Genomic DNA, 19,995 nt, shown 5'->3' with positions numbered 1-19,995 from the left:
ACACGGGCCACCAGATGCCAGCTCTCAGGGCAGACGTCGTACCAGCTCAGCCCAGCCCGGTGACCCTGGGCGGCCGCTTGCTATCCGCATGGTGGGGACAACGCAGGAGAAAAACCAGACACTGACCTTCTGCAAATGGTCACTGAACACTGTGGACAAGACAGGCCTGTCAGTAGCCACTCAAGCCCTGCGTCGTAGGGTAACCACCAAACCATGGTAACAGAGAGCAACTTCAGTAAGGTGGTGCCGGCCAACGGTCCAGGCCCACCTGCCGCCATCCAGCCCGTCCCAGGCTCCAGGGCAGGCCAGGCTCCTTCCAGCTGTGGCTCCGCCCCTTGAGGCGTGGTCTCATCCACTGTCGTTCCAGCTCCTTCTCAACCAGGAAGAGGAGGGTGGAGGACCCTCTCCGGCCAGCAGTTTCCCTGGTAGCTCAGCTGGTAAAGATTCCCCCTTCAACGCGGGAGACCCCAGTTCGATTCCTGGGTCAGGAAGATCCCCCGGAGAAGGGATAGGCTACCCACTCCCACTCCAGTAGCCTCGGGCTTCCCTGGTAGCTCGGATGGTAAAGAATCTGCCTGCAGTGCAGGAGACCTGGGTTCCATACCTGGGTCGGGAAGATCCCATGGAAGAGGGCATGGCAACCCACTCCACTATTCTTGCCTGGAGAAGCCCAAAAACAGAGGAACCTGGCAGGCTGCAGCCAGAACCTGGTGACCGTGGGGTCGCAAACAGTCGGATACGACTAAGCAACTAAGCACAGAAACTGTACACTTCACTTCTCAAGTGCCAGGGCGAGAATCAAGTCACCTGGTTGCTCTTGGCTGCAAGGGAGGCTGGGGAATGTAGTCGCAGCTGGGCGGCCGGGTGCTCAGCATTGGAAGGGACAGCTGCTGGCCGGCCTGCCTCCACGTTTAGGACAGACCCAGTGTGTGCAGTCCGGTCTCCCCCTGAAGCAAGTTGTATTGCTTCCTAGCGCTGCTTCAACAATCACCACAACGTCAGTGGTTTAAAACAGCATCACTGGGGTGTAGTCAAGGGCCATGCTACCCCCACGGCTCCCGGGAGAACCGGCCCCTCCCTCTCCCTGCTCCTGGGGGTTGCCCACCCCGCCCAACCCCCACTCCCGCCCCTGTGGGCACACGGCCTCCTCCTCTTGTGTCTGTGATAAAGCTCCCCCTACCCTTCTCTATAAGGATGCACGTGGTTGCTTTAAGGGACCACCCAGATAATCCGGATAATCTCCCCATCGAGGATTCTTAACTTAATCACAGCCACGAAGCCCTTTTTTTTTTTGCCATATAAGGTAGCAATTACAGGTTCCAAGGATTGGAACAGAGCTCTCTTTGGGAGGCCATTATTCAGCCTAGCTCCAGGCCCTAAGGAACGATTTGAGGACAGGACTTGACCCCAGGGCATGTGGTAGGGACAGAGGGAGGCGGGTGATTCAGGGTGATTCAGGTTAAGTGGTCATCTCCGGGAGCCGCTGGGGCTCAGCGCCCCCGCATGAGCCTGTCTGAAGGTGAGGGCCCAGTCACCCACCCACCCTATCAGTCATGAGTTAAGCACTGCTCCCCCGGAGAGGTGATGCCCTGAATCTCCCACCAGCGGCCAGAGAGCCCTTCAGACAAAGAAACATGGGCTGGCATGGAGCTCCGGGGACAGGAAGAGCCCAGCGCATGGGAGTGCGGCAGACCCATAGTTCCCCAGCCCCCGCCTCAGGGAGCTCACAGCCTAACTGCACAGAGGGTAAAGGTCAAATCCATGAAACAGACACCCGTTGGGATGAGGATGAGAGAGGAAACTCTCAGGGACCCGTGGGGTGGCAACGGTAGGGGTGACCCGCGGAGACCATCCTGTGGTCAAGGTCAGCCTCTTGGAGAAATGACACTGACACTGAGAGCCGAGATGGGACGTCACGTAGAGGGAGGGAAGGAGGGTCTGAGGATGGGCCCCTGCAGACACCCTGTGGCGGCAACGAGCACAGTAACCCGGAGATGAGAAACTGCCCGGAGGGGCCAGGTAGCTGCTGAACAGAGTCTCGGGAGGGGCACCGAGGGACAATGGGGGCCTCCTGCAGCCTGGGGTCCCGACCCAAGCGTTTCTGCCTCCTCCATCTCCACAGTCACCTCCCTTCTCAGCAGCTCGGCACCCCCACCCGCCGGCCCCCCACTGCACAGAGGGAAGGGCAGAGCGAGGGGGCCAGGCTGAGTGTGACGTGGGCACAGGCTGCTGGCTGCGGGCAGGGCACCCGTCGAGGAGGAGGGGCGGGCAGGCCCCCGAAGCCGAGGCTCCCCACATAATCCCCTCCTGGCGCTGCACCGCCTCTTGGTTATTTTTAAAATCTCATTTTCAGAAAGTGGAGAAGAAAACCTCTTTCTTTGGACTTTTTCCCCCTTTTTTTTCTGTGAAAGATTAGGAGAGGGGTGTGGAGGGAGGAGAGAGCCTGGAAGAGCGGGAGGCACCTCTGGCAGCGCGCCCGCTTGGGGGCCAGGGTCTCTGCTGACTGCCCCCCGACCCCTGCGGCCCTAGAGACACAAGGCGGGACCCCTCCTTGGGCAGCCAGGTCTCAGCTGCTGCCTTTGCCCAGTGGGCGCGTTGTCGGTGCTGACTTTATACTGGAGCACAGCAGGGTGGTGGCTCTGGGTGTCCACCCTCATGGGGTGCAGGGCCTGTGGGGAGAAAGGGCCAACAGAGATCCACCCCCGGGCTGGGAGGCTGGGGGAGGGGCAGGAACTGCCTGGAGCAGGGCCGGGTGGAGGGCAGGGAGGGTTCTAGAGGCGAGGACTGCATGCATGGGCAGAGCCTGGTGAGCCTGGGTGGCTGGCAGGGGCTGACCTCAGGGACCAAGGAACCAGAGGGCCCATCAGGCAGGTACCCTCACTGATGCCCCACAGGACACTCCACAGGGGAGGACCTCCCTGAGCCAGGAAGGCCTGGAGCCCGGGACTGGACTCCCAGCTCTGCTCCTGAGGCTGGGCCAGCTGTCTGCCAGCCTGCTAAGTTGCTCCCAGCTCTAACCCTATGGACTGAAACCCACCAGGCTCCTCTGTCCATGGGATTCTCCAGGCAAGGAGACTGGAGTGGGTTGCCATTTCCTCCTCCAGGGGATCTTCCCGACGCAGGGGTCGAACCCGCATCTCCTGCACTGGGGTCCCCAAGGGCGAATAGGAGAGTGCGGGATTTTCTTTAGGAAAGCCCGGGTGTGGAGGGGAGGAGGTGACTCCGGGTGAGGACCAGACCGCGCGGGCGGTTATGGCTGCAGGCGCAGAGACGGGCCTTGCAGGGGGAGAGACCGGGCTCAGCTCTTGATGCAGTGGGGATTTACAGCCAAGGAGCAGGGCGGAGGGGGTGGGGGCAGTCAGTGGATGGAAAATACCTAGCAGGAGGTATCAGGAGTAGGGAGAGTCTAGCTAGATCCACCTACCAGGGTTCTCGCTGGAGGCAGGCCGGGTGCTCACACCTCACCTGGGAGAGAGCAGAGGATGAGGACCCTGAACAGAGGCAGGGGGCGCGGGGCAGGGGACAAGGAAGGGGGGGTTGTTCTTGCTAGAACTGCACTTCATGAGGAAGAGCAAGGATGGACCCAGGAGAAGGTTCTGGAGCCCGGCTAAAGTTTGGCCCAGCAAAGGCTCTTTGTCAAGGGCATTCCAGGAGGAAGGCATTGCAGAGCCTCAGAGGGCTGGCCTGGCTGCGACTGGGAACTGAGGGGGCTGGGGTGGGCATGGAGGGGGACAGAAAGAAGCAGCCTGGGTAGCAGAGCAGGGGCTGGGCTGCTGGGCCCTGGGTCAGGCCAGTCCTCTCTGGGGCAGTAGCAGCAGCCTCCTCCCCAAAGGGTCCAGGCTGGAGCCCGCGAGCCAGAGTGTGCCAGGGGCCTGGGTGGTGGGATGCCGAGGCCCCCTCCCCACCGACTTGCCATCTGTGCTCAGGAGGGCTGTGGCCCCGGGCGAGCCCATCTCTGCAGAACGCCCGGCCAGCCCGCCCCTCGGGTCCCCCGCCTCGAGTCCTGCCTGGGCCCGCAGCGCCATCTGCCGGCGGGACGGGAAGGCTCGGGCGGAACTGGCCTGAGGCCCCTGGGGAGGGACGGGTACCCTGCGGAGGCGGGTGCGCGATGGTTCACAGGCCTTGTGCTCACCCTGGAGTGAGCTGTGAGGGCCTGGTTTTGAACCTGGCTCCACTGTTGGCTGCTGTGTGACCTCCAGCCAGTTCCTGACCCTCTCTGAGCATCATCCCAATCGCAGGGAGGTGAGCTCACCCGGCCTCCAGATTACTATGAAAAGTGGCCATGAGGCTGGGAGCCCACACGCGGCAGAGGTGGTCCCCCCCGGCGCTGAAGGTGCTCTCCAGTTTCTGAGAGGTTCATGGGGAAAGCAGGCAGGCGGCATGACCCAGTCGGGGACCTGCAGCCCTGACATCTCACCGTTTTCAAACATGGTGAAGGGTAGCACGAGATGGACAAGGATCAGACCCCAGGTCTCAATGTCCCCTGGGGCTGGCACCTGTCCTCACAGGAGGCTCATCCACTCCCACCCTAACATCCAGCCCTCCTTGGACCCTGCAGGAACAGGAGTCCCCCCCGCCCCCAACCTCGCCACAAGCAGCTCATCCATTGTCCATCTGGGGCTTGCTGGAAAGTTCTGTGGAAAACCTGCCTCCCTGTAATCCAGGTACATTCCAAGAGCCCAGAAGGCCCACTGGGAAGTTCTGGGGCCAGGACCCAGGAACCAACCCCCCCCCCAGCCCCCCGCGCCGGCTCATCCCCTTGGGGGCCGGCCTCTCTCTGTACCCTGCTTTCTCCTCCCTTCTGCCTGGAGCCCTAAGGAGGGGTGGGCAGCTATAGAGAACCCCAACCCAAGGCTTCCCTCTTGGCCCCGATTCCAAATTCCTAAGGGGAGGACCTGCTTGGCCCACCTTGCCCGGTCAGCCTGGTCGATGTCCAGCAATGGCTCACCAAAAAGAAAGAAGCCAAAGGCCCTGACTTACAGCATTGCCCACGACCATGGTGTAAAGGCTCCCACACGGCTGGTCCCCGGCTGCCCCTGTGATGGACGGCATACAGAGTCTGGCAGAGATGCACGATACCGCCCTGTATACAGACAGAGACACGTAAATACCCTCTAGGACACGGGTGACAGTAAAATAGATGCAATTAGCAAGAAGTGATGGGCTTGGGGCACTTATTACGTCTGTGTTTATTAGCGTCCCTTCCGTTGTGGGCTTCTAAGGTGGTATTTAACAAGTAACCCTCAACTTGCTGAGCATTTAAGCACTGATCACACAAGTCTGTAGGCCACCAGACAGAGTGGCTACAGGGAGCCCCCCTGGAGGCGTGGGGGCCCAGCCCTGAGAAGGGTCACTGTCGACACCTGTTCTGGGAGCTTTGTGGGATCCAGTCTCCCAGGGACCCTCCTTCGGGATTCATGGACCCAGCTTTCAGCAGTCCCTCTCACGGTGCTGAAGGATGGGCGAGGGCGAACCAGGTGACGAACAAGACTGTCCCACGTGCTCCCATCAGAGTGAGCTGAGCCAAAGGCTTGGGGAAGACCCCATCCCCCAGCTGCCTGGACGAGCAGGACCCTGCCCCTCCTCACTCTCAGCCTCAGGCTCCTTCCCACACAGGGTGCGTATCCAGGAGCCCCATCTCATGGGACATCCTGAAGTTCTGCTGCAGTTAGCCCTGGTGCGGCTGCCCACCGAGTTGGACAGCCATGCTGTGTTGGGCACCCATCTCTTACCAAGCCCCTTTCGAGGAAAAGTGATTTAAGTCTCAGAACCAGCTGGGGAGGGGGCATCATCAGCCCCTGTTTCTAAAGAAGTCACAGCCTCGGAAAGGTCACCTGCCTGGCAGAGCCAGAGAGGCGGGGCTGACCCCCGGAGCAACTGCAACGCCCCCAAGGCCTCGCGGTAGGCGGTTGCTATCTGTTGACTCTCTGGCTTCCTGCACACGGCCAGGGTCCCACACGTGTGTGTCTCCAGGATGCAGGGGCTGCAGGCACAGCACAGCTGCCAGGACTCCTCGAGATCAGGGCCGGCTGGGCTGGGGGTGGGCCGCCCACCAGCAGGTCCAGACACCAACCGTCCGCTGCCTGGGGCCTCCTCACCCCTCCACACGGGAGGACCCTGGGGCCTCTGGCAGCGGAGTCTGCTGACAAGCGTCCCTGTTGGGAGCCCTGGTCTGTCTTCGGGACCCAGCTCCCCTGTAGCCACGCAATTGGACCAGGGGACAACGAGCAGGCAGCCCACTGCGGACCCGCCCAGAGGGCTTCCACCGGGAGGCCATTCAGTCCCAGCTCTGCTGCTTCCGGCATGGAGCACACAGTAAGTTACCCGTCGCTGTGAAACAAACAACCGCAGACTCGGGGACTTAAGACCGCGCGTTTACTGCCTTGCTGCCCCTTGGGTCGGGAATCCAGGCGGGCTTTAGCTGGGCCTCCTGCCTCGGGGGGTCTCCAGGGTGCAGCAGCGTGTCAGCCGGATCCACAGGTGTCCGGACGAGACAACTAAGAACCAGAGGTGGAGGGGCACGCTGAGGGCATAGGTGTACACGCACGCGCGCACACACACACACACACACACGGGCTGTGCCCAGCACACAGTGTTCGATTCCACAGCCCTGTCTTTGGCAAGGTGCGGTGGGTGCTGCAAGCATTGTGACCTCAGGGGTGAGGTCAGGGCTGGCTGGGGCGGGGGAGGGGGAGCCCAGAGATAGAGCTGCTCGGCCGGGCATGAGGAGAGAGTGGGCAGTACCTCCAGACGGCACCCCAACATGGACGCGCAGCATTCAGAAAAGCCACACAGCCACGCCAGCACAGACAGGACCTCCTCAGCCAGGTCCCAGAACCCCAGGTCAGCCCAGTGCCGGGCAGGGGCCCCCTGCAGGGCAGGGCAGCAAGGGGTGGACTCCCAGAGCCTGGGCCCGGGACGGAGGGGTCCTACAGCATGCCAGCAGCCCCCTGGAGTGGGAGTTGGGGGTGGACACTGACCTCACAGCCCTCAATGTGGTGGAGAGGAGGCAGGGCGGGGCGATTGGGTGCAGGGAGAGAGGGGGTCTCGAGTTCCAGCATGGCCTTTGCCGTCACATCGCCTGTAGCTGCCGATGCTTGTGGGGACCAGCGGTGTGAGATGGAGTGGACAGATGGACAGACAGTGGGCATGCTGTCCCTCTGCTGCCTGGAACCTCCACCTCGTCGAGAGGGCGCAGCAGCCTGTTTCCTAAGAGACTTGAGGGATGTGCACAAAGGGGAGGCCCTCTGTGGCCTTTGTCGTCTGGGGTCCCTGCGCCCCAGGTGGGCACAAGGGCAGCTCTGCCTCCTGAGTCCAGCGGCAGGTCGGAAGCTGGCAGGCAGCCTCCCTCTCTGGGTCCCCAGGCCCAAGGTTTGCTGCGTGGGGACTGGGGCACGTCGGCTCTCCAGGCTGTCCCTGAGGGGGTTCCCAGGTGAGGTTCTTGCCTGTGCTTCCGTGGTCGTATCTCCCTGAGGGAGCCGCCCGACCCGCCTCAGAACACAGCTCTTCTTGCACCGTCGCTTCTGCCCGCGTGCTCAGGCCGGTCTCCCCTCTGCCGCATCCCGCCTCGCGTCTAGGGCGAGAAAACGCTCCCCCTGCAGCTGTCTGCTAACTGCGTTCCTATTCTCCTGTCTTTTAAAATACACTCAATCCTGGTCGCCGCGGGACTGGGAGGCAGGTTTGGGGTGAGACACAGATCTCGCTGGTGGCTGTGGTCAACCCTGCCGAGGCCCCTCCAGGGTGCAGGGGGGGCCAGGCTCAGTGTGAAAGGCTGAGCCCTCCAGGAGCAGCACGGGAGTGGCTGGTTTTCTGAGAGGCCATAGGAAGGAGCAGGCTTCCCAGGTAGCCCTCGTGGGTAAAGAACCCACCTGCCGATGGAGGAGACTTAAGAGGTTCGATCCCTGGGTCAGGAAGATCCCCTGGAGGAGGGCATGGCAACCCACTCCAGTATTCTTGCCTGGAGAATCCCATGGACAGAGGAGCCTGGAGGGCTGCAGTCAATAGGGTCACAGAGAGTCAGCCACAACTGAGAGACTGAGTACGCACATAGGAAGGGGGGCCTTCCAGGAGGGGCGGTGTGTGTACTGAGCCCCAGTGGTCACATCCCTGGGATGCAAGCTTTGGAGTCGGATCCGGTCTGAACGGACGCTCTCCTGCAGAGGCTGTGTGTCCTGGGATGGGTCGCTGAGCCTCTCTGTGTCTCAGCACCTCGTGGGGTTGGTGTGAGGACATGGCACCTGACACAGGCCCATCCTCGTTGGCAGCGGTGGGGGCGCTGGTGAGGTGGGTGGTGGGCCAAGTACAGCCCGGGAGAGTCCCCTGCTGACCACACAGTCACTGGTCCCCAGAGAGGCAGACGGTGGGGAGGGGCAGAGGGAGCTCAGGCTGGATGTGGCCGGGGAAGGGGAAGGCCCCACACTCCAGGCAGGAAGCCCAGCTGGGAGGGGAGCTGAAGGTAGCAGCTCCAGGTGGCCGGGAGGACGCTGTCCAGGGCTGACCTTGGCTCCTCCCAGGAGCACACCCCCAGCAGCATCCACTCACTCGGTCAGTCACTGGGCCTTCGCCCAGGCCCTTCCCTGGGACATGTGGGGGACCCAGAGAGAGATAGCCAGCACACCTCCAGGGGGACTGGAAAGGAAAAGGCCCAGGGGTTGGTCAGTGGAGCCGCCAGGGTTCCTGTGAGTTCAGCGGGAGCCAAGGAGGGCCATCAGTCATCAGGGAGCCAGGGGACACACCCCCTACTCTAGGATGCGCTGACCATGGCGAGCAGGCTGAAGGCGACTTCATGTGGCCCCCACAAGGGGTCGAGGAGGACGGGGAGGGGAAGGACACACGCTCTGGGCAGACAGAAGAGCGGAGGCCCAAGGTCAGCCAGAAGGGCTCAGACAACTGACCCGGTGTGGAGGCTGCAGAGGACAGACTGCCAGGATCCCAGTGAGCTGGAAGGGCTGGACCCAGAAGAGCCCAGCAGGGCTGATGGCTGCTCTGGACACATCACTCTACTGTTCTTTCCACAAACGTTTGCTGAGTCCCTGCGAGGAGTGCCAGGCATGGTTCCAGGTGTTGGGGACACAGCTGGAAACAAGACATGAAGAGCCCTGTCTCCTGGCTTGCATTCCGGTGGGGGAGACAGCAATAAACACCAGACAGGGCCCAGAGAATCATACAGTGTTACAAGCTGGAAAGGGGCGAGGGAGGAAATCGACCGGTCAGTGTGGGGCGAGGGTCAGATTTTAAAGAAGCTCATAGAGAAAAATACAACTGAGCAAAGAAGTGAAGTGGGGGTGAGGGGCTGAGCCGAGCAGCGCTCTGGAGGGAGGGTTTCACCAAATAGGAACAGCCAGTGCAGAGGTCCTGAGGTAGAAGTGTGCCGGCGGGTTCAGAAGTAGCGGGAGCCCTCTGCACCTAGGGTGGGTGGACTGAGCAAGAAAAAGCCAGAAAAAGGGAGTTCCCTGGTGCTCCAGAAGTTAAGACTCCGAGCTTCCACCGCAGGGGGCATGGGCTCCATCCCTGGTTGAGGAAATAAGATCCTGAAAGCACCAAAGATCCTGCATGCCACAGGGCATGGCCAAAAAGTGAAAAGTAAATAAATATTTAAGAAAAAAGAAATAGTAGAAGGAAATGAGATGGGGGGTCATTTTTGTTCTTATTTCTTTTGTTCTTGGTTTGTTTTTTTTAGCTATGTTGTTGTTCAGTAGCTAAAGTATTTCTTATTTAAATGCAGTAAAATTCACCCCTGTTAGTGTCCAGTTCTACAAGTTTTTTCTTAATTAATTCAATTTTCTGGGGGCCATACTGCACGGCATGTGGGATCTTAGTTCCCTGACCAGGGATCGAACCTGCGCTCCCTGCAGTGGAAGTCCCAGTTCTAGACTGAGACTCATCGAGAGTCCCAAACTCTTACAGTGGTGCAGCCACGACCACACACAAGCTATGAAACGGCTCCATGCCCCCCTGCAAATTCCCCGTGCCCCTTCTCGTAATCAATCCTCCAGCAACCCCACTATCCCCAGAAACTAGTGATCTGTTTTCTGCCTGTATAGTTTCACCTTTTCAGAATGTCACAAAAATGGGACAAGGCCGCACGTCGCTTTGGGGGTCTGGTTTCTTTCACACAGCGTAACGCATGTAAGCCTCCTCCATGTGGCCTCCTCCGTCAGTCACTCCTCTCGTTACCACTGAGTAGTATTTCTGTGGGTCCTGAAATAAAATGCAGTTTTTGGTGCATTCACCAGTCGAAGGACATTTGGATTTTTTCTGTTTGGGGTTATTATAAAGCCACGGTAAACATCTGTGTACAGATTCTTGTGTGACGTTGTCATTTCACTTTGGTAAATGCCTGGGAGTAGAACAGCTGAGTTGGATGGTAAATGTAGGTCTTACTTTCCAAGAAAGTACCAAACTACCCTCCACGCTGGGTGTACCATTTTGCATTTCCGTGGGCAATGATGGAAACTCTAGTTACTCTGTCTTCTCACCAGCACTTGGTATTTTCTGGTTTTTCTTTTCTCCATTCAGGTAGATGTGTATTGATATCCCACTGGGGTTTTAATTTATTTCCCCCATGGGGAATGGTGTGGAGCAGTTTTTATGGGCTTATTTGCCATCTGCTTTTCTCCTTTTGTGGAATGTCATTTGAATCTTTTTACCTGTATTTTCTTAGGTTGGTTGTGTTTTGTTCGTAAGGTATTTGTATATTTCAGGCACAGTCTTTTATCACGTGTGTGATTTGCAAATTACTCCTCCAAGTCCAAAGCTTATCTTTTCATTTGTTGTAGCTGTCTTTCAAAAAGCAGACATTCTTAATTTTGGTGAACTTATTTACCAATTTTTTATTTTATGGATGGTACCTTTGGTGTCATATACGGGACTGCTTTGTGCAACTCAGGATCACAGAGATTTACTCCTAAATGTTCTTCTAAAAGTTTTAGAATTTTAGGCTTTACTTTAAGTCTGTGATCAATTTTGAGTTAATTTATGTTTGTGAAAGTGATGTCGCTCAGTCGTGTCTGACTCTTTGCGATCCCATGGACTGTAGTCTACCAGGCTTCTCTGTCCATGGGATTCTCCAGGCAAGTGTACTGGAGTGGATTGCCATTTCCTTCTCTAGGGGACCCTCCTGACCCAGGGATCGAACCCAGGTCTCCTGCATTGCAGGCAGATTCTTTACCCTCTGAGCCACCAGGGAAGCCCTAACCCTATGTTTATAGTGAGATAACTTTATGTTTGTAGTGAGATATAAATTGGGGTTTATTTTTTACATGTGTTTATCCAGTTATTGCAGCACCATTTATTGAAGAGACTGTCCTTTCTTAATTGAATTGCTTTTGTTGCACCTTTACCATAACACACGTGGGTCTTTTTCTAGGCTCTATAGTTTGCTCCATTTGTTTATATTTCTGTGCTTTCATCAATATCACACTGCACTGATTACTGTAACTTTATTACAAACCTCCAAATCAGCAGTGTCAGTGCTCCAATTCTTCTCTCAAAGTTATTTGGCTATCTTCATTCCTTTACTTTTCCGTATAAATTTTAGAAACAATTTGTTGGCTACTACAAAAAAAAATGCTTCTGGGATTTTGATGAAAATTGCATTGAATATTTAGATAAATTTAGAGAAAATAGACAACAATGTTGAGTCTTCCAATCTGTGAACATGGTGCATCGCTCCATTTATTAAAGTCTTTATGTCTTTCAACAGTATTTTATATTTTACAGTATATAGATCTTACAATTATTTGATACATTTATACCTAAACATCTCATGATTTTTAGTGCTACTGTTTATAGTACCTTTTTATTTTAATTCCCAGTTCATTGCTGGTACCTAGAAATGTGACTGATTTTTGTACGCTGACTTTATATTTGCCAATTTGCCGAATTCACTTTTTTGTTCTGGTAGGGTGTTTTTTAGATTCTTTGGAATTTTCTAGTTAGATAATACCATCCTCTCGGCCTCTCCAGCACCTCCCTCCGTAAACACACGGGGCCATTCAGATGCATACACCCAAGGCCTCTTTTCCCTTTCAGAATCTCCTCCCACATCTCTGAATTCACAAAGAACCAGTCCTACATGACGGTACCTCAGAATTCTGCCCGTGGGGACAGACAGAGGCACCCCACCACCATCCTGCTCTGCAAGTCACAGAGCAGCCAGGCCGCCCTGATGCCCAAGGAGCACACGGCGTTCATCGAGGAAGCCTACAGTGCAGGTGATCCCCGGCCCCGGGACTCGTCCCAGCAGACCCCATCAGTCCCTCCACCTAAGGAAGTCCCGGGAACGAGGGCCAGAGCAAGCCCACCCTCCAGGACCTTGGGGTGTCAAAAGGCATGGATCTAGTGCAGCTTTCAGCAGGGCCTCCTGCGCATCCTCTTTGGCCTCCTCACACCTCCTGAGACACCATCGGAAGCCCCAGATGCCCTCTCTCAGCCCTTCCCTCCACACTCCTCCAACACCTTTCACACCCTAGAACCTCAACTCACACCTGGCCCTCTCACTGGAATGCTTATCCCCTCCTTCAAAGGATGACCTGCCTTAATCCTTGTAGGCAAAGCTAAAATGCCACCCTCTCTGGGAAGCCAGTCCTGACTGCCTTTCTGTCTTAGGATTCATCACCCCTCCACTCTCTGTGTGCCCAGGGCCTTTTAGACAACTTCCCCACAGAAAGTCCGCTGATACTGGGTAGGGCTCTCCTGGGCTGGAGGCTCCTTCAGAACAGAGCCGGGCCCTGACTCCCCTTGGAGCCACGCACATAGTCTTACAATAAATGAACACCACTGAATGTTGGGTGACTGGATGGAGGATGAAGCGGTGAGGAAAGAACAGATGGAGGGATGGAGGGATGAATGCTTAATTTATCAACAGATAAATTAAGGGTGGGTGGATGGGTAGATGAATTTTTAAATGGGTGAATGGTGAGTAGATGGATGGATAGATGGATTTAGGAATGGAAGGTCGGATGGACCGAAGGTGGATAGATGGATAAATTTATTCATGGATGGACTGATGAATGAGCATAAGGATGAGCAGGCAGGTGGGTGGACCGGTGGATTGATGGATAGAAAGACATGGATAAATGGGTGCATGGACAGATCGACGGACACATGGATGACAGACGAATGGGTGAATGGATGGGTGAAAAGGAGTGAACCGATGAATGGATCGAGTACTGCACGAGCGAGCGAGAATGCATTCCCTGCTTGCTTTCTTGCTTCTGATCTTCCCTTGAACCTCAGAAGGACTGGCAGAGCGGTTAGGAGCCCCAGGATCGCCCAGCGTGTCCCCAGCCGAGCCCCGCCCCGCCCCACCCCGCCCGTGCCTGCCCTACCCCGCCCCGCCCCGCCCCGCCCCGCCCCGCCCCTGCCCACCCAGCCCACCCCGCCCCGCCCCGCCCCTGCCCGCCCAGCCCTGCGGGTGCACCGTGGCCCCCACGGCGCACCCACCCTCACTCCTTCTACCTCAGCCACCTGCTTCAAGCTGCTCCGGGACCTCAGTGTTTCAGACTCCCGCCACCTGAGATACATCATCAAGAAAATCAAGAGCATGGCGCACGGGGCCCCCAACCTGGTGCTAGAAACCATCCACGACTACTTTGTAAACAACCAGCAGGTGGGAGCTGTTAGGGCTCTTCAGGGCGGGCGTGGGGAGGGGAGGGCAGGGCTAGACCCAAAGCAGGTTCAGACCTTGGTTCCTCCGGACAGCAGAGCCGTGATTTGGGGCAAGTCAGTCTCCCCATGTGTCCAGCGAGCCAGCAGGGGGAGGGTGGAAACTAGACCAACATGTGTGGATCATCCTCTGAACAGTCTCTATAGACTATCATGATTCTCAGAGATGAGAAGGCTGAAACTTAGAGGAGGGAAGTAATTCGCCTAAAGTCACAGGGGAGGGATGATTGGGTGGATGATTAGGGTTAAGCTCTATCTGGATTTTTTAATGAATGGATAGATAAAAGAATAAATGGATGAACTGGTAGAATGCTCTTTAGACCCCTGGTAGTTCCCTGAGGATGGGGACAAGTGTTTATTCATCTGTCTCTGCAGAACCTAGTTCAGGGCTGTTCACAACGGTGTTGCTGCATGGATGACCAAATGTGTCCACTATGCTATCTCCTCGCTGGCCTCTTTACGCGCCGCCCCCTAACTGCTGCTCCCACGGCGACTCCCCACTTAATTAGACCCAACTTGTCCCTGAGCCTGTGTCCACCCTGCCACCCACAGATCTCCACCCGGCACAAGTTCCGGCTATTCCACGTCCTAGGGGCAGTCATTGGAGCCACTGAGTCCCTGGAGGAGACCTGGGAGAAGTCCTTCATGCAGCTGGCCCTGGAGAACATGACCAGGTCCACGGTGAGTCTTCCCCACCACCCACCCCCAGCAAATAGGCCATTCCACAAAGGCTTCTGAGGTGCAGGCAGCTGCCCCGGGGACCCAAAGAATGCTGGGAATGCCCAGCCTTGTGGCTGACCAAGCGATTCTGCCCATTTTCTCATTTTCTTACCACCAGCCCCTTCAGAGGGACAGCCTCATGCACTCACTTTACAGCAGAGAAAGGTGAGTCTCAGAGAGTTCTTGGCCGGTCTGTGCGTCCCACCCATTCCCCAGGCAGTACCTCAGCCCTTGGCTGCCTGGCTCTGGGTCCCCGCCTATTGAAGACCACAGGCTTGGACCTGGACCGCACATCCTCCAGCAGGTGGGGGCAGGCGCTTCTCTGGGTGCACAAGCTGGTCCAGGACTCACAGGGAGAGCAAGTGCCTCCTGGCGCCTCCATCCTGCATGACGCCTAGCACATGCCTGGCTCCATTTTAGGCTCTGCTGGGTGGTCCTGCATCCTTTCAGTCCAACTGCTTGGGTCCTTTGCTTCTGGAAGACGCTTCCCTGATTCCCCAGGACATCGTCCCCTGTGTTGCTCTGTACTAGGCTTCAGGAACGCCTGACTCTCAGACCCAGAGCTCTCTATAGTTCCCCATACTCTCATCCCACCTCTCTTTTTCCACCTCTCTGTCCTTCATTCTCCTCTCTGAGGAGCCATCATCTTCCAAATCTTTGACTGCATTTTCTATGCATATCCATGAGCCTTTAACTTTCAAGAGATCTTGGTCTTTGTCCTCAGAAAGTTCCCATTTCATCCTGTTAATAGCTTCACAGATGCAGTGTCTTCTCTTATCTCTCAGGATATTAAAGGGACTGTTTTGCTTCCAGTTTTCTCTCTCTGTTTGGCCTCTATTTCCTCTGAGTAGCTTTTCTCTGGGTTTCATCAGGTTTGTGGTTGTGGCTATGGTTTTGATCCCTATCATATCCGTGGCCTTCTCTGTGTGGCCATCTGCCTGTGCTTAGGAGCTGCTGAGGTGCTCTGGGCACACAGGTGGGTGATGAGATTGGGGGTCCACCGCAGAGTTATGAGGTGAGCCCTCTACTGTCCTCCACGTGTCCCTTGTCCCCATATCAGCACCTCAGTGACGTTCCTCTCGGGCCATCCAGATCTCCCAGGGAAGACCTGATCTGGGGCTCAGCCCCACGCACCAGAGTGGAGAACCTGACCCAGGAAGTGTCTGTCCCCTGCACTTGCAGGCCTGTCCTCCCCCGCCAGAGACCCTCAGCCTGGCCTCTCCAGAGACCCTGTGGGTGTGCAGGGTGGAGATCTGGGCGCTTGACTACTTCGCACACACTCCGCCCTCTCCTTGGCCTCCCTAGCTGTAAGCATCTGGGAGACACACGCCCCAGGATTTCTACCAGACCATGTGTGGTGTCGGTGGAGGCCGGTTCTCAGCTTGCCCTACCTCCAGCTTAGGGCTCAGCCCAGTTACCTCACCCAGAGGGGTGACTATCACCCTCGGTAAAAACCTCCTAAATGTAGAGTACTTGAGGTCTATTTCCTGAAAGAGCAAAATCAGATTCAACCCACCATCTTAACAAGAATTCCTCATAGTCACCCTTTCAACAAATCATAAATGATATAACGATTTCACATGATGACTCAGACAGCACTGAGAAAAGCCCTGGCTGTGGCAACACAGCGCCGGACAGTCTGATGCTGCCCCTCGAGTAGAGTGTGGTGGGCCTGGTTGGGGTGCAGGGAGGGCGAGGGGGCTGGCCAGCTGGGCCTCTGCCCCCAAGACGCTGACACTGACTCCTCAGGCCAGAGATCTCGGGACCGAAGCAGAGACTCTGTTTCTGAATCCCTGGTGGTTAAGACTCCAAGGCTGTGATGTTGTCCTGAGCTCTCAGGAGTTCCGGAAAGAGGTGACATCGAGTAGAGCCTTCAGGATGCATGTCTAGAATGTAGGTGTTGGAGCAAGCTTTCAAAATGGACTAGCGTTTGGATAGACAGGACGAGTGGGCACTGTGTTCCAGGTGGGAGACACAGCATATGTGCAAAGGCTCAGCAGCAGGGATAATGATGATGGGTTGCTGGACCAGGAAGAGGCCCAGGGATGTGGACATTCACGTGTGATCCTGAGCCCTGGGGACGAGCCTCACCTTCACCCGCCCGCTCTGCGAGTCGGGCTTCCTCAGCCTCAGTTTTCCATCCAAAACCTGGGTTGACAGTAGCTCTCTTGCCCACCAAACCAGACCCTGTGTGTGAGATGTCAAGGCTCCATCTGACCACCCACTCTTCCTTTCCGCCCCCCGCCCAGGAGCTGGAGGAGGCCTACCAGGACGCGGCCAGCAACGTGCTGGTGGCCATCTGCAGGCACTCGTGGCAGGTGGTGGCCCGGCACCTGGAGACTGAGGTCCTGTCGGGCGTCTTCCCGCACCGCAGTCTCTTCTACGTGATGGGCATCATGACCTCTGATGGTATGTCCTGCCCGCGGGGCCTGGGCCCAGCCACCCTCTGTCCGCAGGCTAGCAGGGGGCGGGGCAGGCCGTGAAGAGAGCAGGAGGGGGCCGGCAGGGCTGCTGACCTGTGGGACACACTCGGGACTGAGCATCAGCTGCACAACAGGGAAGCCAGCCAGATGGCCCCAAGCTACGGCCCGGACACCCCCACGGCATCTGTGCTGCCCGTCCCGACGAGGCCACGCTCCTGCCCTTGGCATTTCAGCTGCCTGCCTGGACACAACCAGGGCGGAGCAAGGAGGTTTCAGGAGGAAGGGCTGCCCTGCCGTGGTCCGTTGGTTCCCGGCAGACAGACAGGCCGAGCTCACAGAGACTGTGCAACAGGCCTGGGCACCCAACTGCACATCGCAGGCCCGGGAGGTCCATATTTCTGTGCCTCCTCCGTAGCTGCTGCCTCTGAGCCACTGGAAGGGCCACCTTGGATAGTGGGGGGGTCTCTGAGGACCCCTGGGGAGGACTCATGTGGGGAGGTCTTACCAGGATGAGGCTCAGCTAACACTCTTTGAGTTCCTGTCGTGTGCCCGGCTCTGCCATCACGAGCTCACAGCCTCGCCAGGGAGGCAAACTCCACCTCTCATTCATTCATTCACAAGCATGAGCTGAGCTCACTGCTGCCCAGCTGTGGGGGTACTTCTGCCCTGGTGGCCATCAGGGAGGACTTCCCAGAGGAGGCAGCCAACTCTGAGCCATGCCTTGCATGCCATGAGTAGGGGTTTGAGGAGGAAATGGTGTGAGCACACCCTGGGGCCTTAGGGAGGAGCTAGTCAACAGCCTTAGCCAGAGAGTTGAGGTCAGGGGGAGAAATGGGTGTGGCGGTTCTGCTGTCTCCAGGGCGACCCAGAGGGGAGGCCTCAGAGGCTGCGCTTGGGAAGAAGGCTGGGAGGAGGCAGGCGTTAGCTTGGCTCGGCTTTGCACCCCTCCCCTGGAGCTGACAGGCTGGGTGGAGGTCCCTCTGTGCCTTGGGTCAACTCTGAGATCCCCCCAGAACATTCCCTTAAGTGGCCCCTCTTTCTGAGGTTGGGTTTCCAGCCTCAAGCATAAAGGCTTTCCAGCGCCCCAGTGTGCCCTTCCCTGGGCTTTGTTTTCCCACGGTTGAGGAGACCCAAGCACGTCCCAGGGGACCATGCCCAGAGGGAGCCCTCTGTACCACTGTCTGAGCCTGAGGCCCAGAGAGGGAAGTTAACCCATCTGAGGTCACACAGGATGGATGGCAGGACCACGACTCCAGCCCAGCGCTCTGGACACCCAAGTCCAGCTCACTATCCTGGAGCTCACCTCCCCCAAGGAGCCAGACAAACACAGGACAATGTAGTCCTGACTCAGTCATGTCCAAGGGATGGGGGAGATGGAGCCCAAGACCCAGCCCCAGCCATGGACACAGGACCTGGCCTCCAGTGACCACCACCTCCACTCTCTCCCTCAGAGACTGTCTTCAAGGAGGGAGAAAAGGCTGGCTGGGAAGAGCAGCTGGCCAAGGTAGGGAGGGAGCCCAGCCACGGGGGCCTTCTGCAGGGATGGATGGGGGGCGAGGGTGGGCACCCACTCAGCCCTGGGAGGGTGGAGGAGGCTCAGGATGGGAGGCGGAGGGTGGGCAAGGCTGGTACCGAGGAGCAGCAGGGTCCCTGGGGGTCAGGACGTGAACTTGTCTCTAGACACCTGGCACAGAGCAAGTGTCCAGCGCACACAAGGCCTTTCCCGCCACACAAGGCCCTTCCCGCCCGCCCTGGGGTCTGGGTCCATGGCTGAGGGGCCCAGAGAGGATGCGGAGGCCAGACGGGAGAGCAGAGGGATGAGGAGGAGGGCGGTGGGGACTGAAGTTGTCACAGAGAGGACGGGTGTCACACTGCTCCCACTCCAACCACACACCACGTGGCTGGGAGAAGGGACGTTGGGCCCTGGCAGGCCTGGATTCAAGTCCAGATTCAGCCAACCACAGCTGTGTGTCCTGGGTGCCTACTTTGCCTCTCTGTACCTTATTTCCTCCTCTATCAAATGGGGGTGAAAGTGCCAACCTCCAGCGCTTGCTGTGAAATGACAGGAAGTGATCTACATGGTGTCTGGCACTGGGTGTGACAGACAGGAAGCCCTCACTCACTGCATTAGTTATTATTATCATATAGTAGCAGCAGAACAGTTGTAATTAAGTAGCATTTAGTGGAAATAACACCGCTAGTAGCAGCAATACAGGTAATTAATAGAAAAATAAGACAGAAAATCACTAAGTACATAGAAGACTTCAACAACATAATTAACCAAATTGATCTAATTGACGTTCTTTTCGAATGTAAATGGAACATTCACCAAGACAGATCGCTTGCTGGGCCATATATCAGGTTTCAATAAATTTAAAAGGATTGAAATCAAACGGAGCACATTCTCTGCCCAGAACGTCAATTAGAGATCAATACCAAAAATATGTCTGGAGAAATTCCAAATATTTGGAAATTAGACAACACTCTTTTAAGTAACCCACAAACCATAGAAGAAATCACAAGGAAAATTAGAAAATATTTTGAAATGAATGGTAAAGAAAGCACAATATGAAAATTTGGAAATTTGGGGGACTCAACAAAAAACAATGCTTAGAAGAAAATTATATTTGTAGTGCCCATATTAGAAAAGAAAAAAGATAAAATCTATCATCTAAACTCCATTTTAAGGAGCCATTCCCCAAAGTGCAAACTAAGCCCAAAGTAGAAGAAAGAAAATAATAAAAAGTAGAGGAAAAATCAAATTTTTTTAAATGGACAAACAATAGAGAGTGAATAAAACCAAAAGTGGGTTTTTCAAAAATATTAATAAAATGATAAGCTCTTTGATAAGCTGATCAAGAAAATAAAAAATATTCATTATCAGTAAAGGTGGAATATCAGTGAACAACCTTAAAACATCTGGAGAATGTTTGGGTAATAAAATATGATTCCAATAAATTAGGCAATTTAGATTGAATAAACAAATTCCCTAGAAAACACAAACCACAGAACTGACAAGAGAAGAAACAGAGGATCTGAGTAGCCCTGGATAAAAGAAATTGGCGTCATATTTTATAAACCTTCCCACAGGCTTCGCTGGTTAATGCTATCACAAGTTAAAGTGTCAGTTGCTCAGTCGTGTCTGACTCTTTGGGACCCCAAGGACTGTAGCCTGCCAGGCTCC

At 56.1% G+C, this 19,995-nt stretch overlaps 1 protein-coding gene and 1 long non-coding RNA gene across 6 annotated transcripts in view; one reads left to right on the top strand and one right to left on the bottom strand.

Annotated features, from left to right (window-relative positions):
* Window positions 1-2,373: 2,373 nt before the first annotated feature.
* LOC147359748 (uncharacterized) lies at window positions 2,374-6,624 on the bottom strand. The gene is made up of 3 exons (XR_015141180.1): window positions 4,981-6,624; window positions 3,425-3,465; window positions 2,374-2,669 (listed from the first exon to the last, which is right to left on the bottom strand). It is a non-coding gene; the product is annotated as an uncharacterized LOC147359748 (long non-coding RNA).
* Window positions 6,625-6,704: 80 nt separating this feature from the next.
* Window positions 6,705-19,995, top strand: part of LOC147359747 (maestro heat-like repeat family member 5) — a 60,711-nt gene continuing 47,420 nt past the window's right edge. Inside the window, exons 1-6 of one of the 5 annotated variants that reach the window (XM_086337555.1) lie at window positions 6,705-6,843; window positions 12,034-12,215; window positions 13,467-13,612; window positions 14,221-14,349; window positions 16,638-16,797; window positions 18,263-18,315. In XM_086337555.1, coding sequence (XP_086193681.1) covers window positions 6,764-6,843; window positions 12,034-12,215; window positions 13,467-13,612; window positions 14,221-14,349; window positions 16,638-16,797; window positions 18,263-18,315 — 750 coding nt within the window. In that variant the 5' untranslated portion in view covers window positions 6,705-6,763. Of the gene's footprint in view, window positions 6,844-12,033; window positions 12,216-13,466; window positions 13,726-13,935; window positions 14,350-16,637; window positions 16,798-18,262; window positions 18,316-19,995 lie in introns of those variants that run through there. The other 4 variants (XM_086337556.1, XM_086337554.1, XM_086337553.1 and 1 more) reach the window with 4 other exon arrangements.

Source organism: Bos grunniens, chromosome 14 (assembly GCF_055505025.1).
Source record: "Bos grunniens cultivar Pamir isolate PY7600 chromosome 14, Bosgru_T2T1.0, whole genome shotgun sequence".
In the NCBI taxonomy this organism is placed as follows: domain Eukaryota; kingdom Metazoa; phylum Chordata; class Mammalia; order Artiodactyla; family Bovidae; genus Bos; species Bos grunniens.
The sequence above is the reverse complement of the archived record's forward strand: the minus strand, read 5'-3'. Positions and strand labels throughout refer to the sequence as shown.